This window comes from Haliotis rubra, unplaced genomic scaffold, assembly GCF_003918875.1.
Source record: "Haliotis rubra isolate DU_JTF1 unplaced genomic scaffold, ASM391887v1 Scf344, whole genome shotgun sequence".
In the NCBI taxonomy this organism is placed as follows: domain Eukaryota; kingdom Metazoa; phylum Mollusca; class Gastropoda; order Lepetellida; family Haliotidae; genus Haliotis; species Haliotis rubra.
In genome coordinates this window covers 1,126,899-1,150,542 of record NW_025767018.1, presented here as the reverse complement: position 1 = coordinate 1,150,542, position 23,644 = coordinate 1,126,899, and the positions used below count along the sequence as shown (strand labels likewise).

Below are 23,644 nucleotides of genomic sequence, written 5' to 3'. Positions count from 1 at the left end.
GCTTGATTCCTGTGTGAGTCCTCATGTGTCCCTGCAGATGACTTGATTGTGCAAATTTTTTCCCACATTCAACACATTCATAAGGCTTGATTCCTGTGTGTATCCTCATGTGTCCCTGCAGATGACTTGATTGTGCAAATTCTTTCCCACATTCAACACATTCATAAGGCTTGATTCCTGAGTGAGTCCTCATGTGTGACTGCAGATGACCTGATCGTGTAAATGCTTTCCCACATTCAACACATTTATAAGGCTTGGTTCCTGTGTGAATCCTCATGTGTATCTGCAAGTAAGTTGATTGGATAAATGTTTTCTCACACACAATGCACTGATGAGGCTTGATTCCACTGTGAATTGTCATGTGTCTCTGCAGATGACTTGATTGTGCAAATTGTTTCCCACATTCAAGACATTCATAAGGCTTGATTCCTGTGTGAATCCTCATGTGTCCCTGCAGAGTACCTGATCGTGCAAATTTTTTCCCACATTCAACACATGCATAAGGCTTGATTCCCGTGTGAGTCCTCATGTGGTTCTTCAGATGACCTGATTCTGTAAATGTTTTACCACATACAACACATTCATGAGGCTTGATTCCTGTGTGTATCCTCATGTGTCCCTGCAGATGACCTGATTGTGCAAATTCTTTCCCACATTCAACACATTCATAAGGCTTGATTCCTCTGTGAATCCTCATGTGTATCTGCACACTACCTGATTCTGTAAATGTTTTCCCACATTCAACACATGCATATGGCTTGATTCCTGTGTGAGTCCTCATGTGTTTCTGCAGATTACCTGATTCTGAAAATGCTTTCCCACATTCAACACATTCATAAGGCTTGATTCCTGAATGCATCCTCATGTGTTTCTGCAGATTACCTGACTGTGTAAATTTTTTTCCCACATTCAACACATTCATGAGGCTTGATTCCACTGTGAACCCTCATGTGTTTCTGCAGGTCACTTGAGGCTGTAAATGTTTTCTCACACACCAGGCACTGGTGAGGTTTGATTCCACTGTGAATCTCCATGTGTGTCAGCAGAACCAGGGTTCCAGTAACGGGTCTTTCCATTGTTTCAATTGTTTGAAGGGTTGCATTCATGTATTCTTTCATGGGACAGCATGATTCCAGTGTTCCATTAAGTGGTTCTTTCTTAACAGCACCTGTTTCCAAGGTGTCCAGCAAACCCTGTCAACAGATTTCATTTGTTTCAATGACAGAGAAAGGATTTTGTGGCTTGCGTTCAACTTCCTTCAGTAAAGGTCACATGCAACCAAAAAATCAAACATAATTAAAATACAATTATCACTTCTTCATGACATATAATATGCATTGCTGATTATGAAAAAACAAATGAACAAAATTATAAGCGTATAATCGCAGATCAAAAGTGCAATATTTTGTACTTGGGTTTACCTCCCTCGAAACGAAGCAGCCGGGATACCGAACCCAGTCAGAGCGGGTGGGTGTGCACTCAAGTGTAACGGCTGGTTCATTAGCAGATGCCGCCTTCACAGCTCATTGTGTGTGTATATATAGAGATGTTGGGTTTTGTAAATACATGCTCATTTTTTTGTGTATAACATTTTGCAATCAACAGACATCATAACATGTCATGTTTTCAAGTATCACACCTGCCTGTCTGTGTAATTACATAATGTGACAGAGACCAAACTCGGGCCATAAATCAATGCGTTTTGTTTATGGTGTATAGCCTGATTGGTGTTAAGTTCAAATTGCATGTGGTCAGTGATCGCAGTTGTGTATTGATTATTGTCATTAGCAGACAGGCAGGCAGACACACAGGTGTCAATAAAACAAGACATTGAGTTTTGTCTGTGACAGCGACATATCTATATCACAGTTAGAAATTGTGTCAACGCTAAATAATGACATTGCTTTTAAGTATCTAACTGAGAAAGTGACTCGGTAAGAAGAACGTGTGGTGAAATAGACAAATGAAATTATATAAACAGTTTATTTACTGTCATAACATATAAAAAGCTCGCGCCTGTGAGATATCAACAAAACATTATAAAGTAGCTCACACCAAAGCCTTCACCGAGTATTCACCAGACAGCCCGCTTCCAAGTTGCGCGAACCTATTTCACTGCGCACGTGCTATGAGCGCAGCCCAGCTGTTGAAACTCGTATTCCCCAGAAAAGTCTGGGGAAAATTAGTGAAACGTTTGAACTCCGATTTCGCGCGTTTTTTTTCATCGCGTTATTTTTCAACTTTATAAGTTGAATTTGCATTTTTGACGCTTTGTTTCGGTAAGTCCATACCGAAAGGTATCAGAATCTGCAAAGTTGTGTTTTACGTTGCATGTGACCTTTAACGGTGGATGTTATGGTGTTTACTGAAAACATAAGGAAGATTGTCACACTCTTATAACAAGTAGGGTAGAGACCATACACAATGTGATGGTATGACACGTAGCATGGTAACAAACCTGATACTGCATAAATGTCTTCCCACACATACAACACACTATAAACAACTTTGCGGAGTGATTTTCAAAAACCGGTTTTGAAAATGTCACCGGTTGGATGTATAATTATCCTCTCTGTTGCCTCACAATGGATTATATTCAGTTGATACGTTTACCATACTTTTACTTATGTTACATATTTAAGGGCTATGGCGAGTACATCATCCCAATCAAAACCAAAAACAATTAGATGTCCTGCAAAGCGACGTACAGGTGATATACACCACTGTGTACATTTCTTCTTTGAGTGGCATTTTAGAAGTTGGTAAGTACAATATAGAACAAACTTTATGGATAACAACTTCTTTTTATTCGTGAGTGCGACGTTTCGATACAGATTCTTGTACCGTTGTCAAGCATAATGGGACATGAAGAAGGGGGAAGTGTATATATACTGGATGTAACAAAGAAAACAACATAATTAATATAATTGGCTAGGCAGAAGGCTGATGAAGCCAGAGAGTAGACAAAGGACAGGCGTAGAAGCCAATGATGTACAAATGATAATGACATGTTTATACAACAGTGAGTTTATACAGTAGATTGGGCTTGGTGGATGAGTGCATCATAGGCGGATGGAATGAAGTATCCTTGGTCTCGGTTGATGGTGGGCTTTTGGCGTTTGATGTGGATGGCTTCGGTGAGCTTGCGTTTAGTGAAGTCAGTTTGTTTGTTAGAGAGAATGGTGATGTCAGACCACTCTATTTGATGATTGGGGCTTGCTTTGATGCGTGTACAATTTGGTTAAAAGCAATGAGTATATTCGATCATTATTCCATTTTGCTCAATATTTTCATGTGCACACCCAGTTGAAAACACACTGCATTGAAATAATTCTTCATGTCAGCATAATTAGGTCTGCCTTTCATCAATATATTTACATAATACTATTGCATGTACAAAATTAATGCCTTTCCATATATTTATATCATTTAGATGACAGATAGAATAAGGAGTGACACACCCTATCATTAAACACATTTTTCTTTCACGTAGATATAAGAATTCAAATGATGCAACAGAGTTGCAGTTTCTTATAGCTAAGGGTATATTATTCTACATCGTAACTGCTGATAAAATATACCACGGAGACTATATAACGTTGTAGATTATCCCTGGTTAAACCAAAATGTTCATGAATATCAACTTTTCTTTCTGGCGTTTTTATTTGGACTATTCCATTATAATGTGTAGGTAACAAGCAGTAGATAATCTGTTCATTGAACCGTAAATGTTGTTTTAAGGCGCCTGCGAACTGCCTGTTTGCGTAATGGGAGGACACCATTCAAATATGTCTTCATGTGAACATAATCAAATGTATCTTTGACCAATTTGATTACATAAAAATATTGCATATTCAAAATGAATGCCTTCTTTCCACATACATATAGATCTAAATATATGTAATGTACAGGGTAATCTATAATAATTAGTGTATAAATATGTTTACTATTACGACGTATTTTGTCTGTATACTAATTCCCGCGGTATCAGTTACATTGTGCATATGGTGTTGTTCCGTGCCAGTGCACTTTAACATATAATTTGCTGTGATCTTAAGATTGCGAGAGCTCATACCGTTGGAATTATTATGTAAAACAGATGCAAGCCTTCTCTTCATGATGTTCCATCGGTCTACCTGATGTGGCGTAGTTTATTAAGCGTCTTTGGGTCTTGATTTGTGCTTTTTCGTGTAAGCTACGTCTCGACATGGGCGCCGCCATGTTGTGACGTCATAACAAGGCCTTGTGAAGGTTTCGTATCTAGGGTCAGGTCGCAATAGAAAATAACGGAGATCACGTCACAATAGAAACTAACGGAGATCGAGGATTCTTCGGAGAACGGTTGAAGAAGAAAGCCCATTTATTCAGAAATGGATGGTGGCATCTCTGCCGATCAGAAGATAAATTTTGAATAAAATGTAGTTTACACCCGGTATGCCGGAGGCATACTTCTGATGAAAGCGCTCGTAAAATCCTGCTTTTTCCACTCTTTTAACAAAAATTGTGCTGTTAATTTATCAGTTGTAGAATACAACTCTGGCAGCGTGATTGCGTATTGTATTTACTGTTAGAAATGGTCTATTGTATAAAATAAATTTTATAGTTGGTAACTTTTATAACTTGTGAAATTATTTGATAGTTAAAACTGTTATCATTAAACACTTGAGAGATTTTAGATCCAGTAACAGAACCTTTCGTGGGGAAACAAGTTTTAAACGTGTTTTTTTTAACGACATGTATGGTTGTCTTTGTAACGAAATTTCGGATCATATCGCCATGATCGGGAAAAATAATATATACACAGTTTATATTTATGCTTCCTACTGGATATGGAAAGATGTTGTGCTAACTTCTCTCAGACAAGAAATGCCTTCATTCAAAGCCTACCAGAAGATGATATTTTAGTTATCACCGACCTTGATGTGATGCTAACATTTAGGAAGATTAATATTCGGAAATCAATCGGCCCTGATGGAATACCTGGCATTGCATTACGAGAATGTTGTGAACAGTTGTGCGGGATATACAGAGTGATCTTCCAGATGTCTATCGACGACCATCATATACCAACAATATGGAAAACCTCGCACCAGAGACCATATTATAGATCTATTATATGGTCTATTATATGGTCTCTGCTCGCATATAATCCCCGTTCCCAATAATTAAATTACATTTGTGACGTCATTCCATTGTCTGTTCGCTCCATTACTTTTCAGGAATGGAGCGATGTGTACCAGTTTCAAAATAAAACCTTCATTTTGTCATTTTGACATTTACTTTTGAAAACAGAAATATGCCCAATACTTCGAATGTAATTTAAGTAGGGTAATATCCTCGTAACTCTCCATTCCTTAAAAATAATGTGCCTCGGCCCCTCCGGGGCCTCGGCTCCATTATTTTTAAGGAATGGAGAGTTACTCGGACATTACCCTCTACTTAATGACTACCGCCCAGTGCCTCTCACTCCAATAATCATGAAATGCTTTGAGCGAATTATCTTGAACTTAATTAAAGGTCACATGCAACGTAAAACACAACTTTGCAGATTCTGATACCTTTCGGTATGGTGCTGCGCTCATAGCACATGCGCAGTGAAATAGGTTCACGCAGCTTGGAAGCGGGTTGTCCGGTGAATACTCGGTGAAGGCTTTCATGAAAATTGACTGAAGCTGCGAATAATAGAATATGGCGGAAAGGGTCCGGTAACAGTTCCATCTGTATCACCCGCGTGAAATGCATTCAGTTTACTAGGATTATTTCGGGGTTTAGGGTTGGTTTAGGTTAGGGTTTATCGTTAGTTTTTTTTATTGAAACCCACCCCAAACAAGATAGGCCTATATTCGTAGGCATAGAATGATTTAAAGAAAATACGGGGGTTATGGGCGGAAATCTTTCCAAGGGTCCTGTGAGGCTGTGTAATGCATTCTTACCTGAGGCGTTTAGAGTTAGGGACCTAATCCAATATGGTAGGCAGGTGTCCGGTGTAATGCATATGCACTACCCCTCAAAATAATCCTAAACAATAACATAAATTGGCGAAGTTGCGGATAATAGAATATGGCGGAAAACTCCTGTATAATGCATTCTTACCGAAGTGCTTATCTCTGTTTACATTTCGCTTTTGTACTGACCTCCGCCAGTACACTCACAGCGGATGACGTCACGCTCCATAATGACGTCATAAATCTTGTTCCATGACCTAGCAGTGTTGGGTCAACAGCCCGTTGCAAATTGTTTGAAGTCAACTTTAAATTAAATTTATGATACTGTTTTGACATTTTGTAACACATATATTATATGTATTAGGGGCGGTGGGGTAGCCTAATGGTTAAAGCGTTGGGTCGTCACGCCGAAGACCCGGGTTCGATTCCCCACTTGGGCACAATGTGTTAAGCCCATTTCTGGTGTCCCCCCGCCGTGATATTGCTGGAATATTGCTAAAAGCGGCGTAAAACTAAACTCAGTCAGTCAGTATATGTATTACATCCATGTAGCTTTAATAGTGGAGTTAATTGAATACCTAGGGTTTCTGCATATGATAATGCCCTGAAAAACACTGTAGTGTAGGGGTACACTCAAACGTTTTGGTGAATCGGTTTCAAATTGCGACCGTATATGCTGATTATAAAGACGGAAATTTACAGCACTGACCAATCAGAACTCGTGTTACGTACTAAGTTGAATTAGGATTATCGATTACATATCCATTTAGGCTTTCAATTATTGATCAAATGTTGGCCCGTTCAAGTTGGAGACATTAAGTACACTAACTGGAATCTAATCAGCCACCTCGTCAATTTTCATCTTATTTTTAAGGATTTCTTTGACAGGGTTCACCCGACACCAACATATCATATTAACCCTAAACCACTCAAAATAATTCTAAAATATAAAAATAAAATGACTAAAGCTGCGAATAAATGGTATCTGGTATGATGCATTCTTACCTGAGGGGTTAGGGACTTCATGCAATATGGTTGGAAGGTGTTAATATTCAGTCTCAACGGCCCATCGTGTTATCAATTTCAACTCCCTGGGGACCATACAAAAAACTCTTGCAGCCACTAGACGCACCGAGTTATTGTGGCCCTCTCATCCTAACGAGGTACCCATTCACAGCTGGGTGGACTGGGACACATAGTCACAGTACTTTGTCCAAGTTCACTGCCCGTTGCTGTACCCGCAACTTGGTGTTTGCACGTATTCATGTGGCTACCATCTGGTCATATACCAACAGATTCGTGGCTTCTATTAAGTGCACAGGGATGTGTACTGTACACTAGGGGTTGTGTCAACACTGCACACAAAGTTGACTCCGAGGTTGTTACGCCCGGTCAGAGGTTGGCTCCATCCCGACACCTCAAGCTCGCTTGATCACTAGCCTGGCACCTTAGCCAGCTCGCCCACCCGGCCCTGATAGTACCCAGATATTTATACTCTTCTACTGTTTCTACTTCTTGTCCATTAATACAAACATGTTTCAGTTTGTTTTGTTTTCGTTTATTTGCTTCGGAAGTCAATTATCATTTCCTTTGTTTCGTTTATGTTCAGGGTGAGGAAATTGTCTTTGCACCATGAAGTAAACCCATCAATATTTCTCCTATACTCTAATTCCGATTGACAAATAAACCCAACCAAAGCGGCGTCATCAGCAAATTTGAAATTCAAACTGGTGGATAAATGAGAGATATACAGTCATTTATATATTGTGTGAAGAGGACAGGAGACAGGACACAGCCTTGAGGGGTGTCCTCCCATTACGCAGACAGCCAGTTTGCAGACACCTTAAAACAACAACATTTACGGTTCAGTGAACAGATTATCTACTACTTGTTACCTACACATTATAATAGAATAGTCCAAATAAAAACACAGGAACAAACTGAAGCTACATTATTTATTTTGAAAGATGGACGAAAAGACAGTAATTTGAATTTTTATTGCGGCAATATAAAAACAGTTTATTTCAATAAACATTTCGGTTTAACCTTCTAGTCTAACGGGTGTCGGCATCATCATATTGAAAACATCAGCTTAGCTATTAGAAATTGCGACACTGTTGTATCATATAAATCAAATAAAGACAAATGTGAACCTAAATATTATTCATATGGAATAAAGAAGTTATATGTTTTGCACACAATATTAAGATATATGACGAGTGCACTTAATTACGATTTATTTAGAATAAATATTCAAAATATGACGCATCATGTCAATGTGGCCATGGGTGTGAGAATGTTTTTCATTACTTCGAACGAAATTTCAACCAATCACAGCGGCGCGCCTCTGTGACGTCATATGAGGAATAGCTTTGAGGGCCGATGCAGAATTCATCTACATTTTAGCGGTTAAATTATCTTGTTTACAGGCTTGTATAAACCTGAAATCGTGACAGTTGTTGTGGAAAATGAAAACTATATGTTCTCACAATCTACTGTCATTTAATTTTGTCTCCTGCTTTGCCTAGTTTCCGAGTTACAACTTGTTTTCATAGACGATTCTGTCAAAATCGATTGGTGTCGTTAGGCCTTATTTGTATAATGACTAATCCAAATTGATCCCATTTCTGTGTTTTTTTACCTCGATATTTAATCATGTCATGTAAAAATCTGTTTGTATTCTCAAAACAGTGTCGGCCCATAAGTTTTCACATGCAATACAGCAATTAATACTCCCTTGTTGTAACCCGTGTTAGGTGGTATAAACCTACACATGTTATTTGTCATCATTCACTTGATGGTCAGTTAATGAATTTATAACAGGTATATTTAGTGGTAACACACTTAGATTACCCGACAAAGGTTCCCATTTGGCATTTCTTGTGTCTGGAGTAAATATTCAACATTATAAACATCGATCAAAGGATTAACCGATAACACGCTGATTGATTAATTACTTGTATCTTACACCGCGGAATTGTCAAAAGGTAGTGTTTATGCATGTAGATTTACTAATCTATACTGAATACACTCTGTCGTGTCGGTGTCTGCGTAAAAACAACGTCCTTCTTTCAAAGGATTAACCGACAATACATTGATTGATTGCCCATTATTGACTAACTAAATTATTGTTTTTAAAGAAAGGCGGACATTATGCAATTAGTTCCAGGTGTGCTATCTTGGGTGACCAATGAGACTATACACCAATACCTGAAAAGATTTATCACTTTTTTGTATATTAAACTGTTAAAAGACACATCATTTGGAACAGTTTTGTGGATATTGATGGATACATTCATCGAAGGTAATGGCCTGATATTGTTCCTATAACTTTAATCTGTTTTAATTTTAATATTTGCATTTTGTTTTTATTAATTTGTCGCAGCATTCAACAGAATCATTGTTTTCGCCGTGAAGTGTAATGAGACAGACAACATGCACTAGGGTGTGTGTGCGAATTATGATTCACATTGGAAAACTATAAAATGTCTAGATATTACAGTTCTGTTATAAATTCACTATAAGTATCAGCAGATCGTCTGCTTTTTATTTAGTTTCAAAATGCATACAAGTATGATAATAAACTAATTAGGATTATAAGACCAAATATAAAGACGCACATTGACTAGTATCTACATACTGGTGAGTGGACATTAACCATAGCAAGAAATGTACCGCGCAGTATTATGACTTCGACCCCAACCTCGCTTCCGTGGAAGAAATCGTTATGTTATAAGTTGTGTCATGCAAAATCCGTTTGGTTATGATTCCAATACATATTTAACTACGAGTAGAAAGTAGTCTTGATTTTCTAACTTGATGAAAACAAACTATAATCTCATTAATTCTAACAGATTTTTTTATTTTTAAAAACGGCGGCGCCCTATCGGGAACATCCGCCAGTCTGAGGATAAATGGTATTTATGTTTGTTTTCACCGAGTTACAAAGTCAAAACTACTTTCTACTGGTAGTAAAATATGTATTTTATTGATGGCCAATAGGATTTTGCATGACATAGCGTATAACATAACAATTTCTCTCGTGGCAGCGAGGTGGGGGTCGAAGTCACAATATCATGTATATTCTTCATCTGCTGAAGGAGTATGTATATTCTTCATCTCCTGAAGGAGTATGTCTATTCTTCATCTCCTGAAGGAGTATGTATATTTCTTCTTCTGCTGAAGGAGTATGTATGTTCTTCTTCTGCTGAAGGAGTATGTATATTCTTCTTCTGCTGAAGGAGTATGTATATTCTTCTTCTGCTGAAGGAGTATGTATATTCTTCTTCTGCTGAAGGAGTATGTATATTCTTCTTCTGCTGAAGGAGTATGTATGTTCTTCTTCTGCTGAAGAAGTATGTCTATTCTTCATCTGCTGAAGGAGTATGTATATTCTTCATCCCCTGAAGGAGTATGTCTATTCTTCATCTGCTGAAGGAGTATGTATATTCTTCTTCTGCTGAAGGAGTATGTCTATTCTTCATCTGCTGAAGGAGTATGTCTATTCTTCTTCTGCTGAAGGAGTATGTCTATTCTTCATCTGCTGAAGGAGTATGTATATTCTTCATCTGCTGAAGGAGTATGTATGTTCTTCTTCTGCTGAAGGAGTATGTATATTCTTCTTCTGCTGAAGGAGTATGTCTTTTCTTCATCTGCTGAAGGAGTATGTCTATTCTTCATCTGCTGAAGGAGTATGTATATTTTTCATCTGCTGAAGGAGTATGTATATTCTTCATCTGCTGAAGGAGTATGTCTATTCTTCATCTGCTGAAGGAGTATGTATATTATTCATCTGCTGAAGGAGTATGTATATTCTTCATCTGCTGAAGGAGTATTATATTCTTCATCTGCTAAAAAAGTATGTATATTCTTCGTCTGCTGAAGGAGTATGTATATTCTGTGGGTAAGGGGCTGCTTGGTGAAGATTGCAGGTAAGCTGGCGGGGGTGGGTGGCCTTGACCTTGTGTTAGAGAGGTTGGACTGCTTTGTTTACAATTTTAGTGGAGTGTGATTGGTTGGGGGTGGGCGCGGACCTCGTAGCGGATTTAGAGCACTATGGATGAATGAAATTGACTCCCAGGTCTAAATGTATAGGCATGTGCTGGTGATAGAATGATAGTATGGATTTTGGCGCCTGATCTAAATATGTAAGCTAGAAGTGAGTGGTAATGAGAGGGTTTGTTTGGGAGGTTCTAAATTTTATGGAGTAGGTTAGAGTTTTGTAGGAAAGTGGCTATGGCATGGGAGATATTGGGCGGATTGTGGGGGTTGAGAAGGAGGTGTGTGTTATTGTGGTATTTCGTGGGAATGTTGCTGTGTAATTGCTTAATGTTTGTTTGTTGCAGCTGGCAATGTGTGAATATGTGGTTTATGTCTTCATGGGTGTTGCAATGTGTACATAGTCCATCCGGGTGTCTGTTTTCTTTATAGAGTGTGTAATTTAAGTTTGTGATGCCCGTTATTAGTCTGGTTATTGCTGTGTCTATGATATCTTTGATATTTGAATATGTGGGGATTTTTCTTATTGGAGATTTTATAATGGAGGTGACTCAGGTTGATTTTGTGTTGAAAGCTTGTATTTGATATGTTAGTTTTAATGAGTTTTTTTATTTCTGATTTGGATGTGTGGAAACTGAGATTTGGTGATATATGGGATGTGACGAGTTTGTCTGCGGTGTCTGCGGTGTCGTTTCCTGTGATGTTTGAGTGGCTGGGTATCCATGTGAATGTGATATTGTTGTTTGAGCGTGCAGTGAGTCTGTTCGGATTACTATATTGTGTATGAGGTCTGGGCGCGATTTAGAGTTAATGTTGTATCTGGTTTCTGTAGGTGTGGGTGGAGGAGTGGTGGTTGGTGAGGATGTGTGAAGTTATAGTGATTTTAATGGGGCAGTGGTCGCTGCCCCAGGTGTCGTTGTGTACCTCCCAGATGCAAGCTTGTGTTAGTTTGGGGGTGGTGAATGTGATGTCTATGGCTGTGGGTGAGTGGAGGTGGGAAAGAGGGTAACGGGTGGGCTGGTTGTCATTAAGTGAAGTGAGACTGTGTTGGCCTGTGCCCCACAGTGGGTGATGTGCGTTGAAGTCTCCGAGTAAAATGGTATTGGGGGCTATGAATGTAGTGAGTATTATCAAATCTTGAGTTTTGTTTGTGGGTTGGGATGTGGGTGGTTTGAGTTGGGGAATGTTGGGGAGGGGCGATGGGTTACCGGTTTTGAATGGTGGGGTGCGGGGTTTTGGGGCGTGTTTGCTTGGGAGGGGTGGTTTGTAGTTGGGAGGGGGTTTTGGAATGGTGGGGCCGCCGGTTTTTGGGGGTTTGCTAGGAGAGGTTGTTTAGATGGTTGTGGTTTATGGCGGGTTTGGGGAGGTGGAGGTGGGGGTTGGATTTGCGAGCAGGGGAGGGCGTGTGGGTTTGAGTGGGGGTGGGTGAATAGAATGACGAGTTAGGGGAGGAGGAGGTGTAGGGGGAGGATGATGAGGCTGAGAGGATGGAGTTGTATGCGAGTATTGGGCGTGCTGGTTTGGGCAGGTCGGTGTTTTTAATGTGTTTGTTGTGCCTGAGTATGTGCTTTTGTTTGATGGGACATGTGTTTTGTGTAGCGGTGTGGCCGGTGGGTCGCAGTGAATGCAGTATTTTTGTTGGCGACATTCATCTAGTGTGTGTGTGTCCGACCCGCATTTTGGACATAGCATGGGGAGCTTGCATGAATCTGAGATGTGTGAGTATGAAAAACAGTATTTGCATTGTTGTGGGTTTTTGCGTGTTGGGTGTACTTTGTAAGTAAGGGCGCCAGATATAATGTGGATGGGAAGAGTAGTGGTTTCGAATGTAAGGAAGGTTGTTTGTGTGTTAGGGTTATAGGTGGTGGGTTGTCTGTTGTTGATTGCTCTGAAGTTGGTGATTTTGGGTTGGTTTGGGATGGTGTTTGCGATGTCAATGTAGTCTTTGATGTCTGTTTCCGTTTCCCTTGTGTCTATGTAGATGACTCCCTGTATAGATGGGTTACATACCTGGAAGTAGACATTTGTGATGTTTAAAACAACAAACCAGTGGAGCATGTAAGGATTTTCAAGTCCACTGCCTCCAGAGAACAATGGAGGTTCTATGTTATTTCAACCACATGGGTCATACAAAAATGTTAACTGGTAAATAGATGGAATACATCCACAAACCATTCCCAAGGTAAAAACAAAATTACATTAATATTACATACATAAATTAAATAATAATATACACAAAGCATGATTAACATTGCATTCAGTACTTAGCACTAGGTCTACTGCATCACACTTCAAAGTCACACACTAAATGTCAGTTCACTGTAACTTCATTAGATGCGACACGGCATCAGCGTAAACCATGACACTCATGGCACCATCTCGGAGTTCTTGCTTCAGAGTCTCTAGTCTTGAGTTGACATGGATGTACTTCCTCCTTTTTGGTGGCGGTTTCCTCCCAGCAGCGACCTGTTCTCTTCCGTCCAAGGACCATCGCTCACTGAGGCCAGAACCTCGTTGTACAGCGTCGGTATCGGACCCAGAGATGACTTGGCCACCATCTTCATCCTGTCCAGTGTCTCTCTGACCTGTAAATAAGATATAACCAAAATTAATGTAATGTTATGGCTGCATAAATCTAATGAAGTGCTTTTCGAGCACATTTGTCTAAAATTGTGCAAATAATGAACAAATGTAGCAGAGCTTTATACCATTTTAATATTATAATTTATAGATACATTTACGCACAACATACCTTTATCTCATTATGGACAGGTCCATGGTTATGTGGGCTGGGATGCTTGGTGATGATGTCGTTCACAGTAGAGACAGTCGCAGCACATGTCTTCTCCTGGCATCTCCAAGATGCCCATGAAGCATCGTTGCGTCTTCGATTCAATCGAAACACAAAGCCTTCAACAACTAGATAACGTCCACCACGTGAAGTCGGGAGAAACTTATAGTCTAACTGCTGGTTTGCCATTTTTGACAGTGATAGATTCTTGGTGGAATTACCATGATATATACCCAGTGTGAGTTTATATCAATCAATCTAAATTTTCTTAAATAATATAGTTAATTTGTGAGTTGATATCAATCAAATAATCATAATTGTGTTATTTGTCATTTAACTAGTGAGTTCATATCAGCAACTATGTTCATAGTTAGAACTAGTGAGTTCTACCTATCAAAGGATTTTACTGTAATAACAAATGTCTACTTCCAGGTACGACACCTATAGATGTTATGGGAGTAGGGAATCAATGTCGATTCCGAAGTTTATGGGGATGGGGTCCATTTGAATTGGGGAGGTAAGGGGTGGGAACTCTTTGTTGGAGTGGAGAATAGTGAGGCCGGGAGGGGTGGGGAGGCCATAGTGGGGAAGGGGGTGGGATTGGGTGGGGCCGGGATAGAGTACACAATGAATGTGGGCACAATATACAAATGAAAATACAAACAAATTTACAGGAGAAAGCATATATACAAATGAGATGAGAGAAAAAGGTTTGATAAGGTAGCGAGCTACAGTTCGGATGATTTATGAGTCAATGATAGTCAAGGTTTCACAGGTAACACTTGCGTGTTTCCTGGCCCTGGAGGGCCACGGTGTAGTGACCGGTAGGATGTGTTGATTTGTAGTCAGTCGGCTGTGGTCGGTAGAGAGGAGGAGGTTAGAGGGAGCGAAGCCAGCTTTGTGGTTATGGATTGAGACGGCGATCGGTGCGGGGCGTTCAACGTGACCAGCTCCAAGCGCAGAAAAACAGAATGAATGATGAACAAACCAATTAAAACAGAGTGTGATATATATAGTAGACAATATAATTATTCAGTCAATATAACAACATGCATGTATCATGCATGTATCATATGTCACACAATATTACATATTTGTATAGCATTTCGATAATCCTTCTACTCCCAATATCACAAAATAATTTGTAATTTCAGCAGAGAACCCGTCCGTAGACGTCGCTACCGAATCATCGATGCTAGGATTCGGTCCTTCTTGCCTACAGACTTACTGGTTTGAACTACACAGACCATGTGTCAGAGTTGTTTCATCTTGGCTGAACATAACAGATTACTTAAGTGCAGATATAAAGGAGTTTTGGCAAGAAGAAATATCTGAACTCATCTTTTATATATTCATTGCTTATACACATGCTGAAATCACTTATTTCTAAAATACACACACACACACACACACACACACACACACACACACACATACATATATTGTGTGAGATTTCTGATATATATATATACAAATATGTTATATAGTGTGACATATGACATATACATGTTGTTATCCGTGGTGTAGTGGTTACAGCGTCCGCCCGGAGAGCGGAAGGTCGCGGGTTCGATCCCCGACCGTGTCATACCAAAAGACGTTAAAATATGGTACTTGTTGGTCTCTGCCTTGCGCTCGGCATATTTGCGTACAACAAGGACTGGTCGGCTCGGAGTCAGTATAATGTGCCTGGGTGGGGTATTCATGCTTCACTGCGGCATGGTATCTCAGTGGGCTAGCACTATAAAACTAGCTTCAGTCTGGGCTAGTACAAGCAGTCACACATACACATAAACACGCATGCACGTCGTCATATGATCGAAATATTCTCAAGCACGACGTTAAACCAAATTTCACCTCACCTCACTAAATAAATATATTGTCTTCTATATATATCACTCTGTTTTAATTGGTTTGTTAATTTCCAGAACACAGGGCGTGAAGTCACTCATGTAGAACATCATCTCCCTTTCCCCGGACTGTCGACAAGTAATTTGAACGGATTATATGTTGTTGTCGACAGTCCGGGTATAAACCTTAACAACGACTAATTAGATATGTCTAATATGACGGTCCGCCAATCGTGGGATCACACGTGGACATGCAGATGGTTCTGTGCAGCCAATTACAAATCGTCTGTCCACTCACTGACACGGCTGTGCTCTACTGGTCGCCCTTAATCGACCAACATTTGTCATCAGCCTTATTTCTCCATCGTGATTGCAGTCTGATAATTCCTTATAGTGAACGAATGAGTGAATGAATGTTTATTCCGTAAACATGCCACAGACCCAGTATACAATTACACCATCATCAATTCACATCGCAAAACAGAGGTAGCGTCATAGTAGGTACACATTTATTTATACATTGTCACGACACTGGAGGAAGTTACTGCGCTTCTTAAAAGCAAGGAAAATATACTTGGCTAAACAGGTGAGCATTTTAAAAAAAAACTCAATTGGTATTCCTGTAAATCCAGGTGCCTTACCTTAATGCATACTGGAAACATCTAGGATTTCTTTACAAGATATATCTCTGTCAAGGTCAAGTTCAATATTAACAGATTCATTCATTACTTCATTATCGATGGAGTTCACAAAATGATGTATTGATTGATAAAAGTCAGCTTCATTAACTGATATATTGTTCCACTGAATAAATTCTTAAAATCAACAGTCCAGTCTGTGGCACTAATGCTGTTTACACCTCTAGACGGTGTTGATTTCACCAAAACAGTTTACTGTTATCAAAAGTGCTTGTTCAAGATTATTAGTGAATGTGATAAATGCCTGTGATAATTTGTAAAAAGTTGTTTATAGCGGTGTCTTGCCTCAATATAGATCAATCTAGCGACAAGGTCATTTGTTGCATGAAACGCACAAAGTAGACGGCGAGCCACCTGTCTGGCCGTCTTGCATTCCGTATCGAACCAGTTATCCCCCTTTGCACGATAACATTTTAAATTGAAGTGTTTTTAAAGCATGTAGCGCAACACTGAATAAGTTTAATAATGCAATCACTGGCGGAACTTGCTTGTCTGTTGGAAACCAGTGAATTAAAGTTTTCTGTATAATCCGATGGTATGGAATTCCATGAATCAACATACGGTTCTCGCTTTTTCCTCTGCCCAGAAATATTTAGGTCTTGTTATCAAATCATCATCGTAAAGCACTTTTAAAAACACAAAACATAATCTACAACACTTTGTCCATCGTTAGCAAAACATGTTTCTTTTCCAACAAGTTTATCATCGAACAGTCTCCCATTACATATTCTAAGCCCTGTTGATTTACAACAGTCAAGTAGGCTGTAACCTCGTTCATTAATAACACAGTCTTGTGATCGTCTCTTGAGGAGGACTGTCTTGTCCATACTTTATGTCATCCTCTATTGGTAAATATGTGACGTCATCGTCTATGATGTAATCAAGCTGAGAACCATATCCAGCTCTTCCGTTAAAATCGCCTTGAACTATCACATCACAGTTAGGCGTTTAGATTTTATATGTATAATGTCAGCTTCAAGTATATCCAAAACCGCTTCATCAGAGTGTTCACTCGACCTCCTCAGAGAAAAATATATCCTACAAAGAAACAGGTGAGTATCATCATAACTGGATTTGAAATGAAGCCACAACATATTTTGGGACTGTGTTATATATTGTGAAACACACTGAGATAAGGATTCCTTTACTACAAAATATGCCACCAGAATTCCTGATAGTGCTATTTTTCTTGTGCGTTGTCTGGTGGAATTGTATATACCCCGGAAATAAGAATACATCTCGTTCACTGGCCCATGTTTCCACGAGAGACACAACATCATATTGGTTAATAGTATTCTTGAATGGGATGTTAGTTTCATGGCGTTTTAAGCCTTCAATGTTCCACACCATACATTTCCAGATTTGAGAAAATATGTCTGACTCATTGTTTACTGGGCCGTTTTACTTTGTTGAACTCAGTAGGGTCTTTAAAATCCATGACATTCTCGAGCACATCGTGAATTTCTTTCTCAGTATCTTCGCTTGTTTCACTGGGTGTATCATTGACATTGAAAAATATCAAATTTTTCTGTCTCGCTTGGCTTTCAAGGCTATTAACCGTCTGGGTAAGCTTGTCCACAGTATCTCGCATGTCTGCATTATCTTCACTCAACTCGAGTATGTCATTTTCCATTTTGGTAATTTTTCCTGAAAGATTCTCAAAGTTATCGTTCATTTCTTGGCGCATATCCGTAAGTTCCTTAAACATATCGGACAAAGAAAATTCCCCATCTAAAGCTGCTTGACGCCGAGGACCTGGGTTCAGTTCAATACTGTGACTCATCAACAAAAGTAGCAAAGAAAACAAAGTCAGCTTGAGCCAGGTCAATATGCACCGGCGCACGTGCATCGCTCGCATGGACATGGTGGCCCGTCGCCTTGCTCGTCTCGACAAGAAGGCGATGTATGTTGAGCTGAAACAGTCGATTCGTGACCTGTATACCGCCAAATCACACCCCATCGTCTGTATAAAGTGATGACACAGAATTACGTATATTTGGCAGCGAGCAATCCATTTTTTATAACTTCAAAACTCACTTTTTATCAGAGCCGTGACCCACGCCTATCCTCCCTACCCACCAGGGAGAGCCTCCAGCTAGATGATGATAGTTCATGCCACAATGCTTTGTCTTGATCCGACTTCCTATAAGCCAGTTGTGTGTAACCAATTCCTGATATAACAGATTTCAAATTCTGGCAGTTGGTGAATCCTCATGTGTTTCTAACCTGATAGAGTAAATTTCCCCCTAGATTCAACACATTCATATGGCTTGATTCCTGTGCAATTTTTGTGTGTCTCTGCAGACAATTTGATCGTGTAAATGTTTCCCCTCATTCATAAGGCTTGATTCCACTGTGAATTTTCATGTGTGTCCGCAGATGACCTGATTGTGCAAATTTTTTCCCACATTCAAGACATTCAAAAGGCTTGATTCCTCTGTGAGTCTTCATGTGTCTCTGCAGAGTACCTGATTCTGTAAATGCTTTCCCACATTCAACACATACATAAGGCTTGATTCCTGTGTGAGTCCTCATGTGTTTCTGCAGATTATCTGATCGTGCAAATTCTTTCCCACATTCAACACATTCATAAGGCTTGATTCCTGTGTGAGTCCTCATGTGTCCCTGCAGATGACTTGATTGTGCAAATTTTTTCCCACATTCAACACATTCATAAGGCTTGATTCCTGTGTGTATCCTCATGTGTCCCTGCAGATGACTTGATTGTGCAAATTCTTTCCCACATTCAACACATTCATAAGGCTTGATTCCTGAGTGAGTCCTCATGTGTGACTGCAGATGACCTGATCGTGTAAATGCTTTCCCACATTCAACACATTTATAAGGCTTGGTTCCTGTGTGAATCCTCATGTGTATCTGCAAGTAAGTTGATTGGATAAATGTTTTCTCACACACAATGCACTGATGAGGCTTGATTCCACTGTGAATTGTCATGTGTCTCTGCAGATGACTTGATTGTGCAAATTGTTTCCCACATTCAAGACATTCATAAGGCTTGATTCCTGTGTGAATCCTCATGTGTCCCTGCAGATTACCTGATCTCATTCAACACATTCATAAGGCTTGATTCCCCTCATGTGTCAGATGACCTGATTGTGCAAATTTTTCCCACATTCAACACATTCATAAGGCTTGATTCCTGTGTGAGTCCTCATGTGTCCCTGCAGATGACCTGATTCTGTAAATGTTTTTCCCACATTCAACACATTCATAAGGCTTGATTCCTGTGTGAGTCCTCATGTGTTTCTGCAGATGACCTGAGTTTGTGTAAATGTTTTCCCACATTCAACACATTCATTTGGTTCCTGTGTGAATCCTCATGTGTATCTGCAAGCAAGTTGATTGCATAAATGTTTTCTCACACACTGATGAGGCTTGATTCACTGTGAATTGTCAGGTCACATTCAAGACATTCATAAGGCTTGATGTGAAGTCTGCATGTGGTTCTTCAGATGACCTGATTCTGTAAATGTTTTACCACATACAACACATTCATGAGGCTTGATTCCTGTGTGTATCCTCATGTGTCCCTGCAGATGACCTGATTGTGCAAATTCTTTCCCACATTCAACACATTCATAAGGCTTGATTCCTCTGTGAATCCTCATGTGTATCTGCACACTACCTGATTCTGTAAATGTTTTCCCACATTCAACACATGCATATGGCTTGATTCCTGTGTGAGTCCTCATGTGTTTCTGCAGATTACCTGATTCTGAAAATGCTTTCCCACATTCAACACATTCATAAGGCTTGATTCCTGAATGCATCCTCATGTGTTTCTGCAGATTACCTGACTGTGTAAATTTTTTCCCACATTCAACACATTCATGAGGCTTGATTCCACTGTGAACCCTCATGTGTTTCTGCAGGTCACTTGAGGCTGTAAATGTTTTCTCACACACCAGGCACTGGTGAGGTTTGATTCCACTGTGAATCTCCATGTGTGTCAGCAGAACCAGGGTTCCAGTAACGGGTCTTTCCATTGTTTCAATTGTTTGAAGGGTTGCATTCATGTATTCTTTCATGGGACAGCATGATTCCAGTGTTCCATTAAGTGGTTCTTTCTTAACAGCACCTGTTTCCAAGGTGTCCAGCAAACCCTGTCAACAGATTTCATTTGTTTCAATGACAGAGAAAGGATTTTGTGGCTTGCGTTCAACTTCCTTCATTAACGGTGGATGTTATGGTGTTTACTGAAAACATAAGGAACATTGTCACACTTTTATAACAAGTAGGGTAGAGACCATACACAATATGATGGTATGACACGTAGCATGGTAACAAACCTGATACTGCATAAATGTCTTCCGAACACACATACAACACACTATAAACAACTTTCGCGGAGTGATTTTCAAAACCGGTTTCGGTAAGAACCGAAGGTCAGAATGCAAAGTGGATGTATAATTATCTGAAAACATCTCTGTTGCCTCAATGTGATGACACGTATGGATATACTTTTACTTATGTTACATATTTAAGGGCTATGGCGAGTACATCATCCCAATCAAAACCAAAACAATTAGATGTCCTGCAAAGCGAAGGTGATATACACCACTGTGTACAATTTCTTCTTTGAGTGGCATTTTAGAAGTTGGTAAGTACAATATAGAACAAACTTTATGGATAACAACTTCTTTTTATTCGTGAGTGCGACGTTTCGATACAGATTCTTGTACCGTTGTCAAGCATAATGGGACATGAAGAAGGGGGAAGTGTATATATACTGGATGTAACAAAGAAAACAACATAATTAATATAATTGGCTAGGCAGAAGGCTGATGAAGCCAGAGAGTAGACAAAGGACAGGCGTAGAAGCCAATGATGTACAAATGATAATGACATGTTTATACAACAGTGAGTTTATACAGTAGATTGGGCTTGGTGGATGAGTGCATCATAGGCGGATGGAATGAAGTATCCTTGGTCTCGGTTGATGGTGGGCTTTGGCGTTTGATGTGGATGGCTTCGGTGAGCTTGCGTTTAGTGAAGTCATTTGTTTGTTAGAGAGAATGGTGATGTCAGACCACTCTATTTGATGATTGGGGCTTTTTGATGCGTATTTGGTTAAAAGCAATGAATATTCGATCATTATTCCATTTTGCTCAATTGCACACCCAGTTGAAAACACACTGCATTGAAATAATTCTTCATGTCAGCATAATTAGATCTGCCTTTCATCAATATATTTACATAATACTATTGCATGTACAAAATTAATGCCTTTCCATATATTTATATCATTTAGATGACAGATAGCATAAGGAGTGACACACCCTATCATTAAACACATTTTTCTTTCACGTAGATATAAGAATTCAAATGATGCAACAGAGTTGCAGTTTCTTATAGCTAAGGGTATATTATTCTACATCGTAGCTGCTGATAAAATAAACCAGGGAGACTATATAACGTTGTAGATTATCCCTGGTTAAACCAAAATGTTCATCAGAATATCAACTTTTCTTTCTGGCGTTTTTATTTGGACTATTCCATTATAATGTGTAGGTAACAGGTAGTAGATAATCTGTTCATTGAACCGTAAATGTTGTTTTTTTTAAGACGCCTGCGAACTGCCTGTTTGCGTAATGGGAGGACACCATTCAAATACATGTACCTCTTCATGTGAACATAATCAAATCCAGTGCTATCTTTGACCAATTTGATTACATAATACGAGTTTAATCATATGAACTAATTCAAAATGAATATAATAATATTGCCTTCTTTTCCATATATACATATAGATCTAAATTTATGTAATGTACAGGGTAACCTATAATAATTACCGTGTATAAATATGTTTACTATTACGACGTATTTTGTCTGTATACTAATTCCCGCGGTATCAGTTACACTGTGCATATGGTGTTGTTCCGTGCCAGTGCACTTTAACATATAATTTGCCGTGATCCTAGGATTTCGAAAGCTCATACCGTTGGAATTATTATGTAAAACAGAGCGCCTTGGCTAGAATACCGTTGGAAGCCCGGCGTATTATGCTAATGAGCAATCAGTGATCGCGCCAAGCGCGGCTTCTCTGTAGCTCTACTGCACTGTCTTACTATAACGCAGTCGTTCATCGATCCTTAGGTTAGGGTTGGGCTTCGAGCCCCAGCAGCGCTGATTAAATGAAAAGTGCGCCCGGTAGTTTATACTAAGCGTCTACCTGATGTGGCATAATATATTTAGCGTCTTTAGTCTTGATTTGTGCTTTTTCGTGTAAGCTACGTTTCGACATGGGCGCCGCCATGTTGTGACGTCATAACAAGGCCTTGTGAAGGTTTCTGTATCTAGGTTCAGGTCGCAATAGAAAATAACGGAGATCACGTCACAATAGAAACTAACGGAGATCGAGGATTCTTCGGAGAATGGTTGAAGAAGAAAGATCATTTATTCAGAAATGGATGGTGGCATCTCTGCCGTTCAGAAGATAAGATTTTGAATAAAATGTAGTTTACACTCGGTATGCCGGAGGCATACTTCTGATGAAAGCGCTCGTAAAATCCTGCTTTTCCACTCTTTTAACAATAATTGTGCTGTTAATTTATCATTTGTAGAATACAACTCTGGCAGCGTGATTGCGTATTGTATTTACTGTTAGAAATGGTCTATTGTATAAAATAAATTTTATAGTTGGTAACTTTTATAACTTGTTGTGAAATTATTTGATAGTTAAAACTGTTATCATTAAACACTTGAGAGATTTTAGATCCAGTAACAGAACCTTTCGTGGGGAAACAAGTTTTAAACGTGTTTTTCAACGACATGTATGGTTGTCTTTGTAACGAAATTTCGGATCATATCGCCATGATCGGGAAAAATAATATATACACAGTTTATATTTATGCTTCCTACTGGATATGGAAAGATGTTGTGCTAACTTCTCTCAGACAAGAAATGCCTTCATTCAAAGCCTACCAGAAGATGATATTTTAGTTATCACCGACCTTGATGTGATGCTAACATTTAGGAAGATTAATATTCGGAAATCAATCGGCCCTGATGGAATACCTGGCATTGCACTACGAGAATGTTGTGAACAGTTGTGCGGGATATACAGAGTGATCTTCCAGATGTCTGTCGACGACCATCATATACCAACAATATGGAAAACCTCGCATCAGAGACCATATTATAGATCTATTATATGGTCTATTATATGGTCTCTGCTCGCATATAATCCCCGTTCCCAAAAAGTCAAAACCTTCAATAATTAATGACTACCGCCCAGTGCCTCTTACTCCAATAATCATGAAATGCTTTGAGCGAATTATCTTGAACTTAATTAAAGGTCACATGCAACTTAAAACACAACTTTGCAGATTCTGATTTCGGTAT

General features: G+C 39.4%; 2 protein-coding genes and 1 pseudogene across 2 annotated transcripts; all 3 read right to left on the bottom strand.

Annotated features, from left to right (window-relative positions):
* Positions 1-4: 4 nt before the first annotated feature.
* Positions 5-4,284, bottom strand: LOC124284749 (annotated as a pseudogene).
* Positions 4,285-13,345: 9,061 nt separating this feature from the next.
* Positions 13,346-13,923, bottom strand: LOC124284748. The gene is made up of 2 exons (XM_046720853.1): positions 13,696-13,923; positions 13,346-13,528 (listed from the first exon to the last, which is right to left on the bottom strand). The coding sequence occupies exons 1-2, from the start codon at positions 13,921-13,923 to the stop codon at positions 13,346-13,348; spliced, it is 411 nt and encodes a 136-aa protein (XP_046576809.1).
* A 2,060-nt stretch (positions 13,924-15,983) lies between these two features.
* LOC124284781 (gastrula zinc finger protein XlCGF57.1-like) lies at positions 15,984-22,270 on the bottom strand. Its single transcript, XM_046720893.1, has 3 exons — positions 22,093-22,270; positions 19,741-20,496; positions 15,984-19,318 (listed from the first exon to the last, which is right to left on the bottom strand). Exons 2-3 carry the CDS (start codon positions 20,326-20,328, stop codon positions 18,611-18,613), a joined length of 1,296 nt encoding a protein of 431 aa, XP_046576849.1. The 5' UTR covers positions 20,329-20,496; positions 22,093-22,270; the 3' UTR covers positions 15,984-18,610.
* Positions 22,271-23,644: the final 1,374 nt, after the last annotated feature.